This window comes from Vidua chalybeata, chromosome 5 (assembly GCF_026979565.1).
Source record: "Vidua chalybeata isolate OUT-0048 chromosome 5, bVidCha1 merged haplotype, whole genome shotgun sequence".
NCBI classification, from domain to species: domain Eukaryota; kingdom Metazoa; phylum Chordata; class Aves; order Passeriformes; family Viduidae; genus Vidua; species Vidua chalybeata.
Window position 1 is genome coordinate 70,425,220 of NC_071534.1, and position 15,360 is coordinate 70,440,579.

At 45.8% G+C, this 15,360-nt stretch overlaps 1 protein-coding gene across 7 annotated transcripts in view; it reads left to right on the forward strand.

Moving 5' to 3' along the window:
- EXOC4 (exocyst complex component 4) overlaps positions 1–15,360 on the forward strand; it is a 309,659-nt gene that overhangs the window by 40,068 nt on the left and 254,231 nt on the right. For all 7 annotated transcript variants that reach the window (XM_053943114.1, XM_053943113.1, XM_053943116.1 and 4 more), the window contains exons 5-7: positions 225–334; positions 8,730–8,973; positions 14,425–14,602. In XM_053943114.1, coding sequence (XP_053799089.1) covers positions 225–334; positions 8,730–8,973; positions 14,425–14,602 — 532 coding nt within the window. The remainder of the gene's footprint in view (positions 1–224; positions 335–8,729; positions 8,974–14,424; positions 14,603–15,360) is intronic.

A 15,360-nucleotide genomic window follows, 5' to 3' on the forward strand; every position in this document is an offset into this window, starting at 1 on the left:
GGCTCAAAACAGGAATTTGAAGGGCAGGAAAAAAGGGTGGAGGTTTTTGGTGGGAATAAAGAAGTCTGGAGGATTAAGAAGTTGACAGAAGGCATGGAAATGGGAACATCTGTTAGGCTTAATCTGTTTCTCAGGCTTAAAATGTAAGGAATAAGTGGATTATTTGTTGTGAATAAATATTGTAAATAATAATCTGTTTGCTTTAATTCTTTTCCCTCACGCAGGTCCCTTGTGAAAGACGCCTCTCCTGCGCCTCTGATGGATGTCACTAATTTATCTACACCTCGGAAATTCCTTGAGACTTCCCAGTTCAGTACTCCTGGAAGCTCCAGCAGTGAGTATTTAAGCCATATATATTCATTTGTAGACCTTCAGCTGGTTTTGCTGGAGTAGGAGGAGGCAAGTCATCCCCTCATGGCTCAGGGGAGACAAAAACCTGGGCAGTGATTTCTGCAGTGACACAGAACAAGTGGGTGCCGTGTCCAGGGGCAGAACTTGGCTTTTTTTTTTCCTCATGGAAAATCATCTTTTCCCTCTCCTAACCCTCACCAGCATCTTAAATCCACTCAGTTTCCTGTGCCTGTTCTCACCTTGACCATGCTCTTGATATTTTGAGCCGCAGAGATTTGCAGTGGGTTCATTCTGGGTGGTTTCCTCAGCATTATTTACTGCAGGCAGCCAGCTTCGTGTGGATATTACTGAAGTTTTTTACTGTGTGGGAGCCAAAAGGTCAAATCTGTTCCTTGTGGGAGCTTTGTAACTTTGACTAAAGGTCTGGCTGTACACAGGAATAATCTGGGGCTGATCTTTTATTCCTGTTACTGCAACAAACACCGAGGAAAACTCTTTCACTGGGGCTTTTGTCTGAGGCTTTGGAAGGGCTGCAGAGAGGGGAAATTAATCTTTGTATTGTTTCAGGAGATTAATAAGTGGGGTTGTCCTTGATGAATAATACAGAAGTGACCTCCAGTCTGTTCCCCCTTTCAAACCTGACTGTTTCAGTATTCCTCAAGTGCAGAGAATATTTCCTTCTCTTTTCAGCCTTATTAATTCTTTTGTCCTTTTGTTTCTAGTTTTGTCACACTTGCCTCCCAGATTGTTCCATTTGATTACATTTATCTTCTGCTCCTGGAAGGGTTTTGTTCTTCAGCTCTGCCAGGCTGGTCTTGGAGCCTGGGGCTGCTTTTCTGTGTCCTGGAGGTTTGTGAGGAGTCACCAACTTCCAGAGCTGGAAACTGCAGCCTGGTCACTCAAAATCTGAAAGGGAAGAACCGTATGAAAATTCTGAGGGAAAAACTTAATTCCTGTTCTGCTCTGTGATCAGTGGGAAGTTCAGTTTTCTTGCAAAAGATCACAGGATTTTGAGGAACTGAGGAAATAAACCACAAAAACCTGAATCCCAGCCTCACCACTAGAAATAGAATGGTTTGGGTGGGAAGGGACCTGAACGTTCCAACCCCTCTAAATGTTAAAACACTCCTTTTTCAGTGATATTTATAGTGTCTGCTGCTTTCTCCCCCTAAAATATTGCTCTTCTGTATAGTAATAAAACCCAAAAGGTCTGAAGTTGTGGAGCTGATGGGGATCTCCCACCTCACAGCTGGGGAACGGAGCAGGAGATGCCCCTCTTGATCTCTTTTTTAGCAGATCTCTTCTTGCTCTTCTCACCCAATGCACCAGAAAATCTTTTCCTTGGCTCCTCCTCGTGCTCTGCATCACTCAGTGAAGTGCTGGGCAAGTGTCCCTCAGCCTGGCAGAGATGTGGATTCTAACAGAAAACATTTCATCGGCATAAAATATGCAGATGGTTCTGCTTCAAGTGCACAATGTACTTATGTAGATTTTTTTTTTCCCTGTAATTTTATTTAAAAGTAGCCTTTTCCAGGACTGCACAACTAGCAGAGAATTTCAAACTTATGCCTATGCATAACAAAAGCTGTTTCTGCCTGTAGTCACTTAAGTTCTTTGGCTTTTTATTGATGAAACAAAGTGTCTGTGCATATTAATGGGTGTCATTCTAAAGCACTGACTCATTCATCCCATCCCAGCAAAGATACCAAAATTTGGAGTCCTTCCTGCACTCCCTTCCCAGAGGAGATGTTACCTTGTGCTGTAGAATCTTTATAAGGAAATTAAAGCTGTTCCTGCTGCACATAAAATAAACAAATCCTTTGGAAATGCTCACCTGAGGATTGGAGATGTGGCAGTTCACCAGTAACACTTTCCCTTCATGCCAGTTCAGAGGAATAAATTTATATTTCTCTGCTTGAACTTTCTGTACTCTGTAGGGTATTTAGGAAGGTTCCTGCCTTGCCAAGCTCTTCCTGGAACTCTAAAACGTGCTTGCAAACCCAAGAGTGCCTTTTCCTGGGAAATGTGGGACAATATTTCTTAGAAATCCAGCAGAAGATGAGCTGGTGGTGACAATAAATACTGCTGTGGGTGAGATATGTAGATTTTATGCTGGATTGCTAATTTATTTCAATGGTTCTTTGGGGCAAAAAGAGTTTGTAGGGCCAGGCAGTGTGGTGGTTCTAAGGTCAGGTCTAGGAACTGCTCCTGGCTCTCTTTCTTCAAGAACCAGAGACTTCTGTTACAACACATGGAGACCTCCAAACCTGCTCCTGCAGGATCCCTCAGGAGCCAGAGCTTGGAATATCCAATTTTCAAGGTGAATCTAAAAAATGCCATTGTGCCAGTTCGTTGTCACAGGTGCCTCTGCTCCAAACATGCTCAATAAATTTTCAAAAGATTTCTTCTCTTCCTATGACCTGGGTAAAAATTGCCTTTATCATTTTTTCTTAGAATTGAATGATCTGGGAATGTGCTTGTGGAAGGAAAGGGAAAATTAAGGAGATTTTAGGTCCATGTGGTGAAAGCCAGGAAAGTAACACATAATTGCTCTTTCTGTGTAATTTCTTGAGTTGTTCCTGTGTGTGGTCCCAACATCAAATAATTGGCTACAGTCCACTTATTTTTTTTTTTCTTTGGAGACTTAATTTTGATGCTTGTATAGATTAGGAGGATTTTGAAGTGGGTTTTCTTCTGGGTTTGGTAGTGATGCAGAGCAGAAAATTCCCATAATCTTCCAAGGACCCATTTCTGCAGGAACTGCCCATTTGTAGCTCCATGAACGTGTCAGAACAAGGATTCAGCGCCAGGAATTAGCAGGTGATGTTCCTTCAAATCTGAAATTATGCCTTTGGGCCACCAGGAACTCCTGTGCTTTTCTCTGGAAGGATTGAAGGTACAAGGGATATCACCAGAAGGACATAAATCATGGAAAATAGTACATTCCATTTTACAAGACTCCCATAAAAGCCCGTGGATAATGAAACCTCCATAATGAGGAGCAGCAAATTTTGGCTGTTCACTGGAATGAAAAACAAGACCCAAGAGCCTTTTTTTTTTTTTTTTTTCAGCTGCTTTGCTTAAATGAGTTCCCAAACTTGGGTTTTTAGGGATCAGAACGGAGCTGTTAAAGAAGCTCCTTGCAGCAGGTTGGCTCCTTGGGAAATGGCAGCACTGAGCAAATGAATTCCAGTTGGAACAGAGGTTTTTGCAGGGCATCATCAGAGCAGGGATGAGGAAACTCCTCCCTCTGTAACTCTGGGGGTTACACATGGTTCAGCTTTTAGGGGTTTAACCCACAGCACAACTTTTGCCTGCTTGAACACAATTGAGTGTTTTCAGGTGAAAAATGGTTTGGAAAGGAGAAATTTGTGAAAATGGCTGCAATTTTATTAGAGAGAGTGGCAAAATCATCATTCCTTCAAGCTCTTGTCTTAGAAGGCTTTTGATAGGATGTATTTGAATGTTCTGCTTCACAAGAGGTTTGCAGACTTTGTTAGGACAAGAGGATCAGCCCAGTCAGAGTGGGTCCAGGAAAGGCAGGTCCTGCTTGGCCAACCCCATCTTCTGTGGAATTTCTGAAGGGTATTTAGGAAGGTTCCTATTCAGTGTCACAGGTGCCTCTACTCCAAACATGCTCAATAAATCTTCAAAAGATTTCTTCTCTTCTTACAACCTGGGTAAATTGCCTTTTTCATTTTTTTTCTTAGAATTGAATGATCTGGGAATGTGTTTGAGGAAGGAAAGGGAAAATCCTCCATTTGAAGGATGAGGGAAAGGCTGGGGAATGTGTCAGGTCTAGCCAGACTTTGGTCAAGCCTTTATTTCCAAGAACATTCTCCTGGAGAAAGCTGTTTAACCTTCATCAATGACCTGGTGAGGGGATCCAGGGCACCCCCAGCAGTGACACTGGGTTGGGTGGGAGTTGATCTGCTGGAGTGTCTTGGTTTGAACAGGCAGGTGTCTGCTAAGGAAGGCAGGAGCCTCCCCTGAAACAGAAAATGTAAACCCCCTCCCTCCGAATTGTTATCATTTTGAAATTAAAAGGCTCTCAGGCAAAGATATGGGAGTAGGAATAACAGTTCTTTGCTAGGGAAATTAAAAATACAAATGCAATAGTACAAAAAAGAAAACAACCCAGTGCCAGAGTCAGAACAGAGCTGGCAGGCTGTGGGTCAGGGAGGTGGCAGCAGTGCCATTCCATGGGGGCTCAGCCCTCCTGCAGTGCCAGCTGTGCTTCTGCTGGAGCAGGATCCTGGACAAGGCTGGAGTTTTCCTCTGGAGCTCCAGGGCTGCTGGAGATGGGCCTGGGCTCCCTCTGGGAATGCAGTGGGGCAGAAAGCTGCTCCTCTGGGAATGCAGTGGGCAAAGGCTGCTGTGGTGTTGCAGGAGTCAGATTGGATCCAGGTAGGAATGCTTGGCTCCTGCCCTGGGCACAGCATCTCCCCATGGGATGCTGGAATTTTCTCAGCCATGCAGGGACACTCAGTGGCCATGGACAGAAGAGATCTCCTGGAGGGAGGATTGGCTGTGGGAGAGATAAAGAAAAAACTGCCCCATGGACAGCAGAGAACTGCCCCACCTCTGACAGATGGGGATAGAATATCTCTTAACCATACCTTACAACACAGGACATGGAGGCTTGCAAAGCTCTGCAGAGCCCTTGGGTGGATCCCATCTGCCCCACGGACCTCTGAGTGTCCAGGTGCTGTGGACTGACCATTTCCCTTGCAATCTGGGGCTTTGTTCTGCTCCCCATCTGTGCATTCCCCTGGCTGCCCTGAGAACAGGGGTTTGCTGTTGAAGACTGAGACAGAGAAGGCATTTGGTAACTCAGCCTCAGATTTCCACCACATCCAGCACAGGATGGAGGTTCTCCCCGGCCCACCTTTGCTTGCTGATGTATTTATAGAAGTATTTTTATTGTCCTTTACAGCAATAACCAGGTTAAGCTCTAGCTGGACTTTGGCCCTTCTTATTTTCTCCCTTCACAACCTCACAACATCCTTCTGTTCCTCCTGGGCTGCCTTCTGCTTCTTCCAAAGGTTAGGAATTCTCCTTTTCCCCTAAACTCCAGTCAAAGCTCTCTGTCCAGCCAGGCTGGTCTTTTTCCTGCCTTGGCTCATTGGGCCAGGCTGCTCCTGTGCCTTTAGGATTTCCTTCCTGAAGGATGTGCAGCCTTCCTGGACCCCCCTGCCCTGCAGGACAGGCTCCCAAGGGAGTCTCAGCCAGGCTCCTGGACAGGTCCCATCTGCCCTCTGAGAGTCCAAGGTGGCAGATCTGCTCTCCCCCCACTTCCTTCCAAGAATCAAAGCTAGGAATAACTTCTCCATCCCAAAGAATAACAAAGTTATTCACGTTCCAGGTTTAGGAGTAAATAAAGCTCTCCCTTCTGGAGAGCTGATCTCCAGGGACAGCTTTCCTCACCCGTGGACTCCTCTGCCCACAGGGAGCAGCACGTGGGGCTGCAGTTTTCCAGCTGAACTCCTTAATAAGCACCTGGGTTCTTTGATGCCTTTCTGGAAGAGGAGGAGGACAGGAGGAGCTTGTTCCTGGGCCAAAGCTTTGTGGTCAAACAGCCCCTTGATGACATTAAATGGCAGGAGAGGATGTTTGAAGCGTGAAAGACACAAGAAAAGGACAGGAAAGTTACCCAGGGTTGGGATCTTGCCAGATCTCACAGATAAATGGGCCCCCAGAGCTAGCCAGGGCTCCTGTTTAACAGGGACAATGTGCAGGGAACACACTGAAAACAGGTTCCCACAGTTTTATCAAACAACCAGATCTGACAGAGCCTCCAGACCCGTGTGCAGCTCCCAGATATCGAATTGCTCACTTGGCTCTTGTTTGTGAGAGATGTAAATCAATGTCCTGACTATTTGGGGATGCTGGAAATTGGTTTGCTCTTTTGAAAATGGAAGAGTTTGTCTCAGTGTGCTGGCAGAGTTCTCAGCGAGATTGCTGCTTTTACTCCTCTTAAATGCTGTCCTCACATTTGGCTACAGCTCCATTTCCTCCCTCTTGGGTGTTCATTGTGTGATATTAAGAATAATTTACAAGCTGCTTACAGAGAGGGTGCAGCCTCATGACAGGACCTGTCCTCTGAGAGGCTGGGAAATATCTGCATTGAACTCAGAGAAACAAGATATTTAGGGCTTTTTTTTTTTTTTTAAAAAAAAAGTAAGCTAAACCTTTCTTCCTGTAGCATTTCCAGTGTTTTTTCACAGCTCTGGTTCCAAAGAGCTCATTCTCTGTGTCTGAGTTTTGCTGTGGGTTTTGGAGAATAACAAATAACAATAACAGAGTGGGCAGAGACCAGGCCTGCAGCCACAAAGTCCTTTGCAGCTCTGTGGGGTGAAAGGTCTGTGATGGAGCAGAGCTTTGAGCAGGAACAGTTCTGCATCCAGTTGTTAAATTCCAATTGGTGTTTGAAATGTCTTTATTTTATCTTTGCTTTTTTTTTGATTTTTTTTTTTTTTTAATTAACACCTTCTGGGTGTTTCTAGTTGCTTGTCCTGTAACTTGCTCACATTTAATTGAAAGAAGGGTGTGTGAGAGAGAAAAAAAAAGCACTGTTTGATCTTCCTGATGTTCATTGCCAGAGGATCATGGAATAGTTTGGAATTGGAAGGGCCTTTTTAAAGGTCATCCAGTCCAACCCTCCTGCCATGAGCAGGGACACCTCCCACTGTCCCAGGCTGCTCCAGCCCCAGTGTCCAGCCTGGCCTTGGACATTCCAGGGATGCAGGGGCAGCCCCAGCTGCTCTGGCAATTCCAGCCCAGCCAGGAATTCCCAATTCCCAAGATCCCATCCATCCCTGCCCTCTGGCAGTGGGAGCCATTCCCTGTGTCCTGTCCCTGCAGGCCTTGTCCCCAGTCCCTCTGCAGCTCTCCTGGAGCCCCTTTAGGGCCTGGAATGTGCTGGAAGCTCTCCCTGGATCCTTCTCCTCTCCAGGTGAGCACCCCCAGCTCTCCCAGCCTGGCTCCAAGAGCAGGATCCATCCTCACCTCACTCTCACCTGCTGCTCTGGCTTCAAATGTGAGACCGTGTGAGCCATGAGCTTGGTTTGTGCCAGAGGTGCAGAGTTTGGGATCACACTGCAGGAATAAAACAGCCTCTTGATTGATTGAGCCTGAGGTTGGTGTAAACTGGCACCCATTTATTGTGATTGTTTATAAACTGGCACCGTGCTTGGGCTGTTGTGTTCTGGGTCTTGCTCTGCCTTAGCCCTGGTGCTGCTCCTCTGGTCAGAGCCCAGCTTCAGGCAGCTCCCCGTGCCGTTCCTCACTCCTGCCACGTTCCTTCCACCCTTCTGCTGGATCTTTTGACATTTCTTCAGCTTCTTGGAAAAGTTTCACAGTAAAAAAAAAAAAAAATCTGTTGAGGAGTTGAAACCATGGGAGTCATCTGTCACCCAGCAGCCTTTTCAGAGCTCAGCCCCAGTCAGATGAAACAGCCTTTGGGTTTTAATTTTGATCCAAGGATCTGGCGTGGTGGATGGCACAGAGTGGCTGTAGATCTTCCAAGATGCTTTTAATTCACTTTGCCTTGAAGACACTTACTTCACATAAGTGTTTAAATATATTTATTAAATGTTTCAGCCAGTCTTTAACAGAGCCACGCTTTTGTTGTTGCTGGGTGTTATCTGTAAATTAAGAAATGTTGCTTAATGAACCTACTTAAAACAAGCAGAGTCTCTCTTGCTTTCCCATCCCCTGTCGCTTAGCAACAGGATTTCTCCCTGTGCAATCCCTGTTACTTCAGGACCATATCTGCAATATCCTCTCTAATTCTTCTCACTTTACCCTTCTAGAAGCCTTGCTGGAAGATTTGAGGAACTTCATCAACCCCTTGACAGACGTAATAAAGCAGAAAAAGATAAAATCAAACAATCAGTCGCTTGGGCAGTGTAAACTTTGCTGAATTCATCAGCAGTCTCTTAAGCTTGATAGTGTTTGTAATGAAAAGTCCTCTCTTGTGAAGAAAATAGCAAGGAAAACCAGCTGGGGTGGAAACTGAGGGGGTTTCAGCCCCTTGAAACACATTCAGGGGATTTGTAGGGATATTGAACCTTCTCATTTATGAATATCTTAATTGCAGCAGACTTCCTCTATTTCCTAACACGGAATTTACACCATGAATTGTTCCTAAATCAATCCAATGTGCAGGCTGCTGTATTTATGTCCAGGGAAGCCCCCAGGCAAACAGAAACATCCACTGCTTCCCCCCAAAATCCAAGTGTTTCTGGTTTCCTTGTTCATCCTTGGTTGCTCCACGTGCTGGGAGTTCTGTGAAGCCAGAGGAGCTCCCGTGCTGATTCTTCAGGGTGCTGCTGTTGGGTTCAATTGATAAAACCTGGGATTAAAATCTCTTCCAGTGCGAGATTGCAGCCTTCTGGAAATCAAAGAGGACACAGACCTGGATCCAGAGGAGAACAGCGCTGTCTTCATGGGAATCCTCATCAAGGGGCTGGCCAAGCTGAAGAAAATCCCAGAAACAGTGAAAGCCATCCAGGATCGCTTGGAGCAGGAGCTCAAGCAGATTGTGAAGCGCTCCACCACTCAGGTGGCTGACAGTGGGTACCAGAGAGGGGAGAACATTTCCCAGGAAAATCAGCCTAGGTAAGGAGATTTCAACTCCCAACCCTTGATTGCTGGGGGAAAAAAAAAAAAAAAATTCCTAATTGATAATATGATTTGAAATGAGAAAATTCAGCCCGGTGATTTCGAGTGTAGCAGAGTCCAATTAAGCTGATGCAGGTGCAAGGCTTTGAAATCATGTATGGAACTAATTCTATCACAAATGTATGGCCAAGTCTCTAATTGTTTTGCAGCCCCATTTACATTAATAGCAAGGTGTGGAAGCCAACTGAGCACGGCGTTTGTGCTGCTCCTCAGAATTCACTGGAACTGGCCTTTGGAACAAAAGGATTCAAGCAGGAATCTCTTCCAGCTGAAATACTCATCTCCACATTGTCGTGTTCATTGTCCAAAGGGAATTAAGGGCAGCAAAGTAAAGTGTGTATCTTCATTGTGTGCAATATTTGTAGTGGGAAATCACTCCCAAGGAAAACATCAGCTTGATAAAAATTCCTTTTTTAATTCCTCTCATTAGCACTGCTGCGGAAACAATTCTGTTTTGAAGACTTTGTAGAGGTACACTGCTGATAACTCAGTGAAAATGAGCTTTTTTTTTTTTAGATGGGTCAGAAGGCAGAATTTTTAGTTTCTGATGCCAGGAGTGTAACATATTCTTGATACTTGTTTTATGAACCAGTCTGGAGAGGTTGTGTGGCTCCTGGTTGTCTGTTGGAATTGATAAATTGGATCAGATCATATATCAATGCCATTAACCTGCCCAGAGGGTTGAGTGAGGCACACAAAGGTTTAATGGGTTTTGGCATCTGTTGCAGAGTGTGAGCCTTTAAGATGCTCATATTCTAGACCCATGGAAAGTGTCCTGAATTCTTGTGGAATACAGACATAATTAGAACTGGTTCTAAAGCTAAATCACACGTGAAGTTTACAGCAAGCAGGTGAATTCATTTATACTGAAAAGAATGAATTACAGTATGGAAGGGTGTCCCCACCCCTTAAATTAGCTTCGGTTTTAAATCAAAGCTCAGAGAGTTTCCTGCTGTCAGGGGAGAAATAAATCTGAACAAAAACTCCCTGCTGCTTCTACAGAGCTCTGTAAGACCCCAGATTTGAGCACAATGCAGTGCCAGAACTGCTGAGCTGCTCATGGGGCTGTCAGATGATCCCTGAAGTCCCTTCCAACCCAAACCATTCTGTGTCTGAGGATGAGGCTGATGATCTGCTTGGGGGAATTTTGGTGTAATTCCTTTTGAGACCCCATGCAGCAATGATTTGGAGCCCCTCTCGTTGTACAAGACGGAAATGATTTGTAGAACCTGGCCAGAAAAGCTGCAGATCTGATAACAGCCACTGCTGATCTCATTCTTCCTACTTTTGAAATTTAACTCTCTTTCCCTTCCTTCCTTAATAAGCTTTTCCATGTAGCTTTGTGCTGCCATCTTTTACAGCTGTGTATAAAACTATTGTTAATTGCTCCCAGATTTTTAAACTCAGTATTTTTCTGGTTTGTGGTGACTCTTTGAGTGCTCTCTCAGATCCTCAGAGCTTCAGGAAGGGCAGGAGCAGGTTCCAAGTAGCTCCTTGTCCCTGAGGGAATATAAGTTTGAAAACTCTGCCTGAATCTCACCACGTCTTAGCTGAGCTCAGCTTTAATTTTAAAGCCTAGGGAAATTCTCTAACATTTTTAGACCTCTGTGCTTGAAAGAAGTTTATGGAGAAAGGCTTAACTATAAGAATTGCCACTGCCTTATCCTTAATTAGTGGCTCATTAGTCACACCTTCACATTTAGAAATCCTTACCTGGAGTTGTGGAGGACAGAATGTCCCACAAGAGGCTGTGTTGAGTTTCCTTGGGGTGCTGCTGCACAAACCTGTGGGGCTCTCCTGAATTTTGCAAGAGTTTGCACTTCAGAATAACAATGTGGGTGGATGCCTACTTGAGGGACAGATTTATGGGACATTTTGGTAAGGAAACATTAAAAATCCAGTGCATGAAGAGATGGGAGATTGACACTTTTGCTCCTGAATCCTCTTGTTTGGATACCATGTGCTTTTCCCTACATGCCCATATTATATTTTGACTTTTGCCCTCATCTCCAGGCTTTGAAATAAGCACAGGAATTATGTCCAGGCCACCTCACTGGCCATCACTTCACTCCCATTATTGCCTGGACCGTGGAAGTCCCTTCTGGGTGTGTGTCACTGTCCCCAACACATTTCCCCTCTCTCTGGCTGCAGGGGTTATGAGGTGGCTGTGCCAAATTTTCAGGAAAATTTGTCCCTTTTCAGCTCAGGGCACTCCCTGCCCCAACCCCATCCAGGCCAGACTATTTGATGCAATTTGCAATATAAATTGATGCAATTTGATGGGTTTTGCCTCGTTGCCTGTGTCTCATTTGGGTCACCTTCTTTCAAAAATGACCTGACAGATTTATAGGACTTTTGGGGAAAAGGAAAATAAGATAAGAGGTGCTGGCTAAGCTGAAAGCAGGGAGATGTGGGAATACACAGTGTAATGTACTGGGGTGACACTGGAGTGTGGATCTGGGGGATTTCATGTCCATCAGTCTGGAATGTGGGAGCAGGAATTCCAAACAAAAAGGATCTGATCAGTGCAGTATTACCTCAGTCATGGCTCCATAAACAAGTTCAGGCTTGTCACCCTGATTTTTAAAAGTGTTACGTTTTCTTTTATAGTTCTTTTGAAAGTTTTAAAGTTCTCATGAAACTTCTTTAGCCTTATGATAATGTTTACATATTTGAGAGTCAGAGTTCTTAGACAATTTCATGTAGAAATAGAATTTTTTTACATATTTCTCTGTGGGTGGGGAGAAATGATGGATTGATCTTTGGACCAGTGTGGTTGGAGAGGTGGCAATTCCATCCTCCAATCCACGGTCACCTTTGGAATTCTATAAATACCAAATATTTTAATAAAACTTGCTCTTTTTCTCTTTTGAACTTAGCAAGCTTATCATTTTGTGTCCAACAGTGACACAGGCTCACCTAGTGAGAATAAAATGAACTTGTCCAACTCTCCAGCACTTCAGTTCTGCAAAACTGTTCTTTCCTGGGGCAGCAAGGTGGTGTATGGATAACTGACTTGGTCATGGGATGTTGGAAGAAGCTGGGCTGGCACTGAGAACATTTTCTCAGTGGTAGAGAATTAATTTGGTTCCATAGTGTCACATTTTTTAGCATTTGCTGCTATTCTGAAATATCAAGAAAAGGGATCCATACACAATTTACTGGGTTTTGTTTGAATAGGTATCTTGGTTCCAGGGGCTCTTTATTTTTGTGGCTCTTTTATTTTTTTTGTTACAGATGTTGTGGCTCAGGGCTGAAGCTAACCTTCAAAAAAAAAAAAAAGAAAAAAAATTAGGGAAATGTCAGCTTTAAAAAAAAAATTAGAAATTCTGAAGATTTGAGAAAAAACAGTTTTTATTGCAAAGCCAGCACTTCTTACCAGAGCTAAGATGTAAAGATTTCAATATCCAGATGTGATTAGAAAGTAAGCCCAATGTTTTCTATGGTTCAAGCCTTTCTTGAGTGAGTGTTTTGTCCCTTATAATAGAAGCTCTTAACACTTCAAAGAGAAGTGGCCACAACCCTGCTGTAATACTTGGCCTTAAAACATGTTATAGATTTATAATCATTAAAATAAAAATGAAGAGAAGTCGAGTCGAGAAGTTTGAGTCGAGAAGGTCACGAATTAATTCAGAGGGCTGGAGCCAGGCTGGGAGAGCTGGGGGTGCAGGGCTCCAGGGAGAGCTTCCAGCACATTCCAGGAGCTCCAGGAGAGCTGCAGAGGGACTGGGGACAAGGCCTGCAGGGACAGGACACAGGGAATGGCTCCCACTGCCAGAGGGCAGGGATGGATGGGATCTTGGGAATTGGGAATTCCTGGCTGGGCTGGAATTGCCAGAGCAGCTGGGGCTGCACCTGCATCCCTGGAATGTCCAAGGCCAGGCTGGAGCAGCCTGGGATGGTGGAATTGGAATGGGATGGGATTTGAGGTCCCTTCCCACCCAAACCATTCCAGGATTCTGGGATCAAGGAGGCTCAGAATCCATCCCGAGGGATTTTTATGGGAAATGGGGATAGAAAAGAGAGGAAAAGGGAGGGGAGACCCTTCATGGTTTCCTGAGATTCCAAGTGAAGCCCCTGGGTCCATGAATGAATTGGAGAGGAGATGGATCCAATGTCAGACTGGGAGAGCTGGGAATGATCCCCTGGAGAAGGGAAGGATCCAGGGAGAGCTTCCAGCACATTCCAGGCCCTAAAGGGGCTCCAGGAGAGCTGCAGAGGGACTGGGGCCAAGGCCTGCAGGGACAGGACCCAGGGAATGGCTCCCACTGCCAGAGGGCAGGCATGGATGGGATCTTGGGAATTGGGAATTCCTGGCTGGGCTGGAATTGCCAGAGCAGCTGGGGCTGCCCCTGCATCCCTGGAATGTCCAAGGCCAGGCTGGGCACTGGGGCTGGAGCAGCCTGGGATGGTGCCCAGGGATGATCTTGAGGGTGTCCCCAAAGCCATTCCCCGTTCCTGTGAGCACTGGAGGTGCTGGAGAAGGAGTGGGAGCAGCTCCTGCCGTGTCCTGCCCTGGGGATCGCAGCTTCTGCTGGGCAGACTTGGAGCATGTGGTGGCTCCAAAGCTGCTGCAGGAAATGTGATGGAGCCTGTCTGTCAGAGCTACAAGTGCCTAACATATGGATTTGGGAAGTGTTATCTTCACGTTTTGGTGGGGTTACGTGGGGACTCGAGCTGCTCATTAAACGGCGGTGAACTCCAGCGGGATTTTTCTGTTCTCCAGCAGTAAAAAGTGTGATGGTGCTGCCTCGTCACAAACTGTTCAGGACTTTGCAAAGGTGCTTTAATTATGATAATTGGGCAGTTGGGAACCATAGGAGCAGGTACAGTGCAGCACATTTAGATGATGTTATAGCTATAGCAAATATAGGAGTAAAATCATGGCAAGTGATGAGGGTTGATATTTTAGCTTTCTGATATTTCCTGTCATTTGAAACCTGCCATATTAATGTAATAACTCAAAAAAGAATTCCTTTTATCCTGGTTGGGTGGGTAAGTCAGTTTTTATTGCCCTGAGACTCATGCTTTTTTTCTGGGGGAAGAGCAGGTTGTTTCCCTCCCTGCCTGGGGTCTCACAGTGGTCTCTAATATTATGTTAGTCCAGTTTAATTACTGTGGAGTTATTAATGGTTTTGTCTTCCCTGTAGCCCTAAACAGGACACTTCTAAAGTGAGCAATGCTGATGTAGGGAAGGGAATGAGGAGAAAAACCCTCAGGAATGTTCAGGCAGCAAACCTGAGCTGAAATGAGTCCCCTGAGCCCACAGAGAGGTGACCCCCCCCGACCCATGTCACAAAACAGGAGATGAAACCACAGCGCCCTGCCCCGCTGCGAGCCCTGGGGAACGTTCCAGAAGCTGAGCAGAGCTGTTTCTGTGCTTCCCAGGCTGCTGCTGGAGCTGCTGGAGCTGCTCTTCGACAAGTTCAACGCCGTGGCCGCCGCGCACTCGGTGGTGCTGGGCCACCTGCAGCAGACAGTGGCCTCCCCCTGCAGCCAGTACGACGGGGAGATCAAGCTCTACGACATGGTGGACGTGTGGGTGAAGATCCAGGATGTCCTGCAGGTAAGAATCCTGTGAGTCTGCTGGTTCCAAGTTGGGCAACTCCCTGGGTGCCGGAGTCTTCCCCCAGATTGGGGTGACCCCGGGTGGTGGTAAAGTCTCTCCTCCAACCCGTGCCTTCAAAGAAAGACTCAGTAGTCTTCAGTGGTCTGGTCTCAAGGCAGTTTATTGCATGTTATCTCAAGGCACACAGACTCCCTGACATTGTCCCTGACTCCTTCTCCCTCTGCGTCTCTCTCCGTCTCCCTCCGGCTTCCTCTCCCTTCGTCTTCCCCTCGTCTTCTTCTCTGTCTCCGTCTCTGTCTCCCCCGCCCGAGGGGCTGGTGCCATCTTTTATATCACACATTACGTATTAGATGTTTATAGTTTTTCCCCAATGCCTATTACCTATGTTGAACAGTGACTTTCTACTCTAAACCAATCTGTGAGTGCCAACACCACCAAGAACATGGGGAATAGGAAGGAGAAAGAAGGAGGACAGGGCATGTCCAAATCCCTCCATCTTAGAACCTCTGACCCCCGTGTACAAAACTCAGACCCCTCTGTACAAGGCCTAGAACCTCCCTGTACAGCACTCAAAAATCCTACCTTTTACTTTGTGACTACTTCTATTATAATATCTAAACTTTTGTGATTTCTTGTTCTTCCTGCAAGGTTGGTAAATTGTTCCATGGGTCAAGCTCAAGACCACAGGGGTTTCTGGCTGCCTGCCAGGGTCTCAGAGGCTTCTGCCCTGGACCTGGAACATCCAAGAGTGTCTG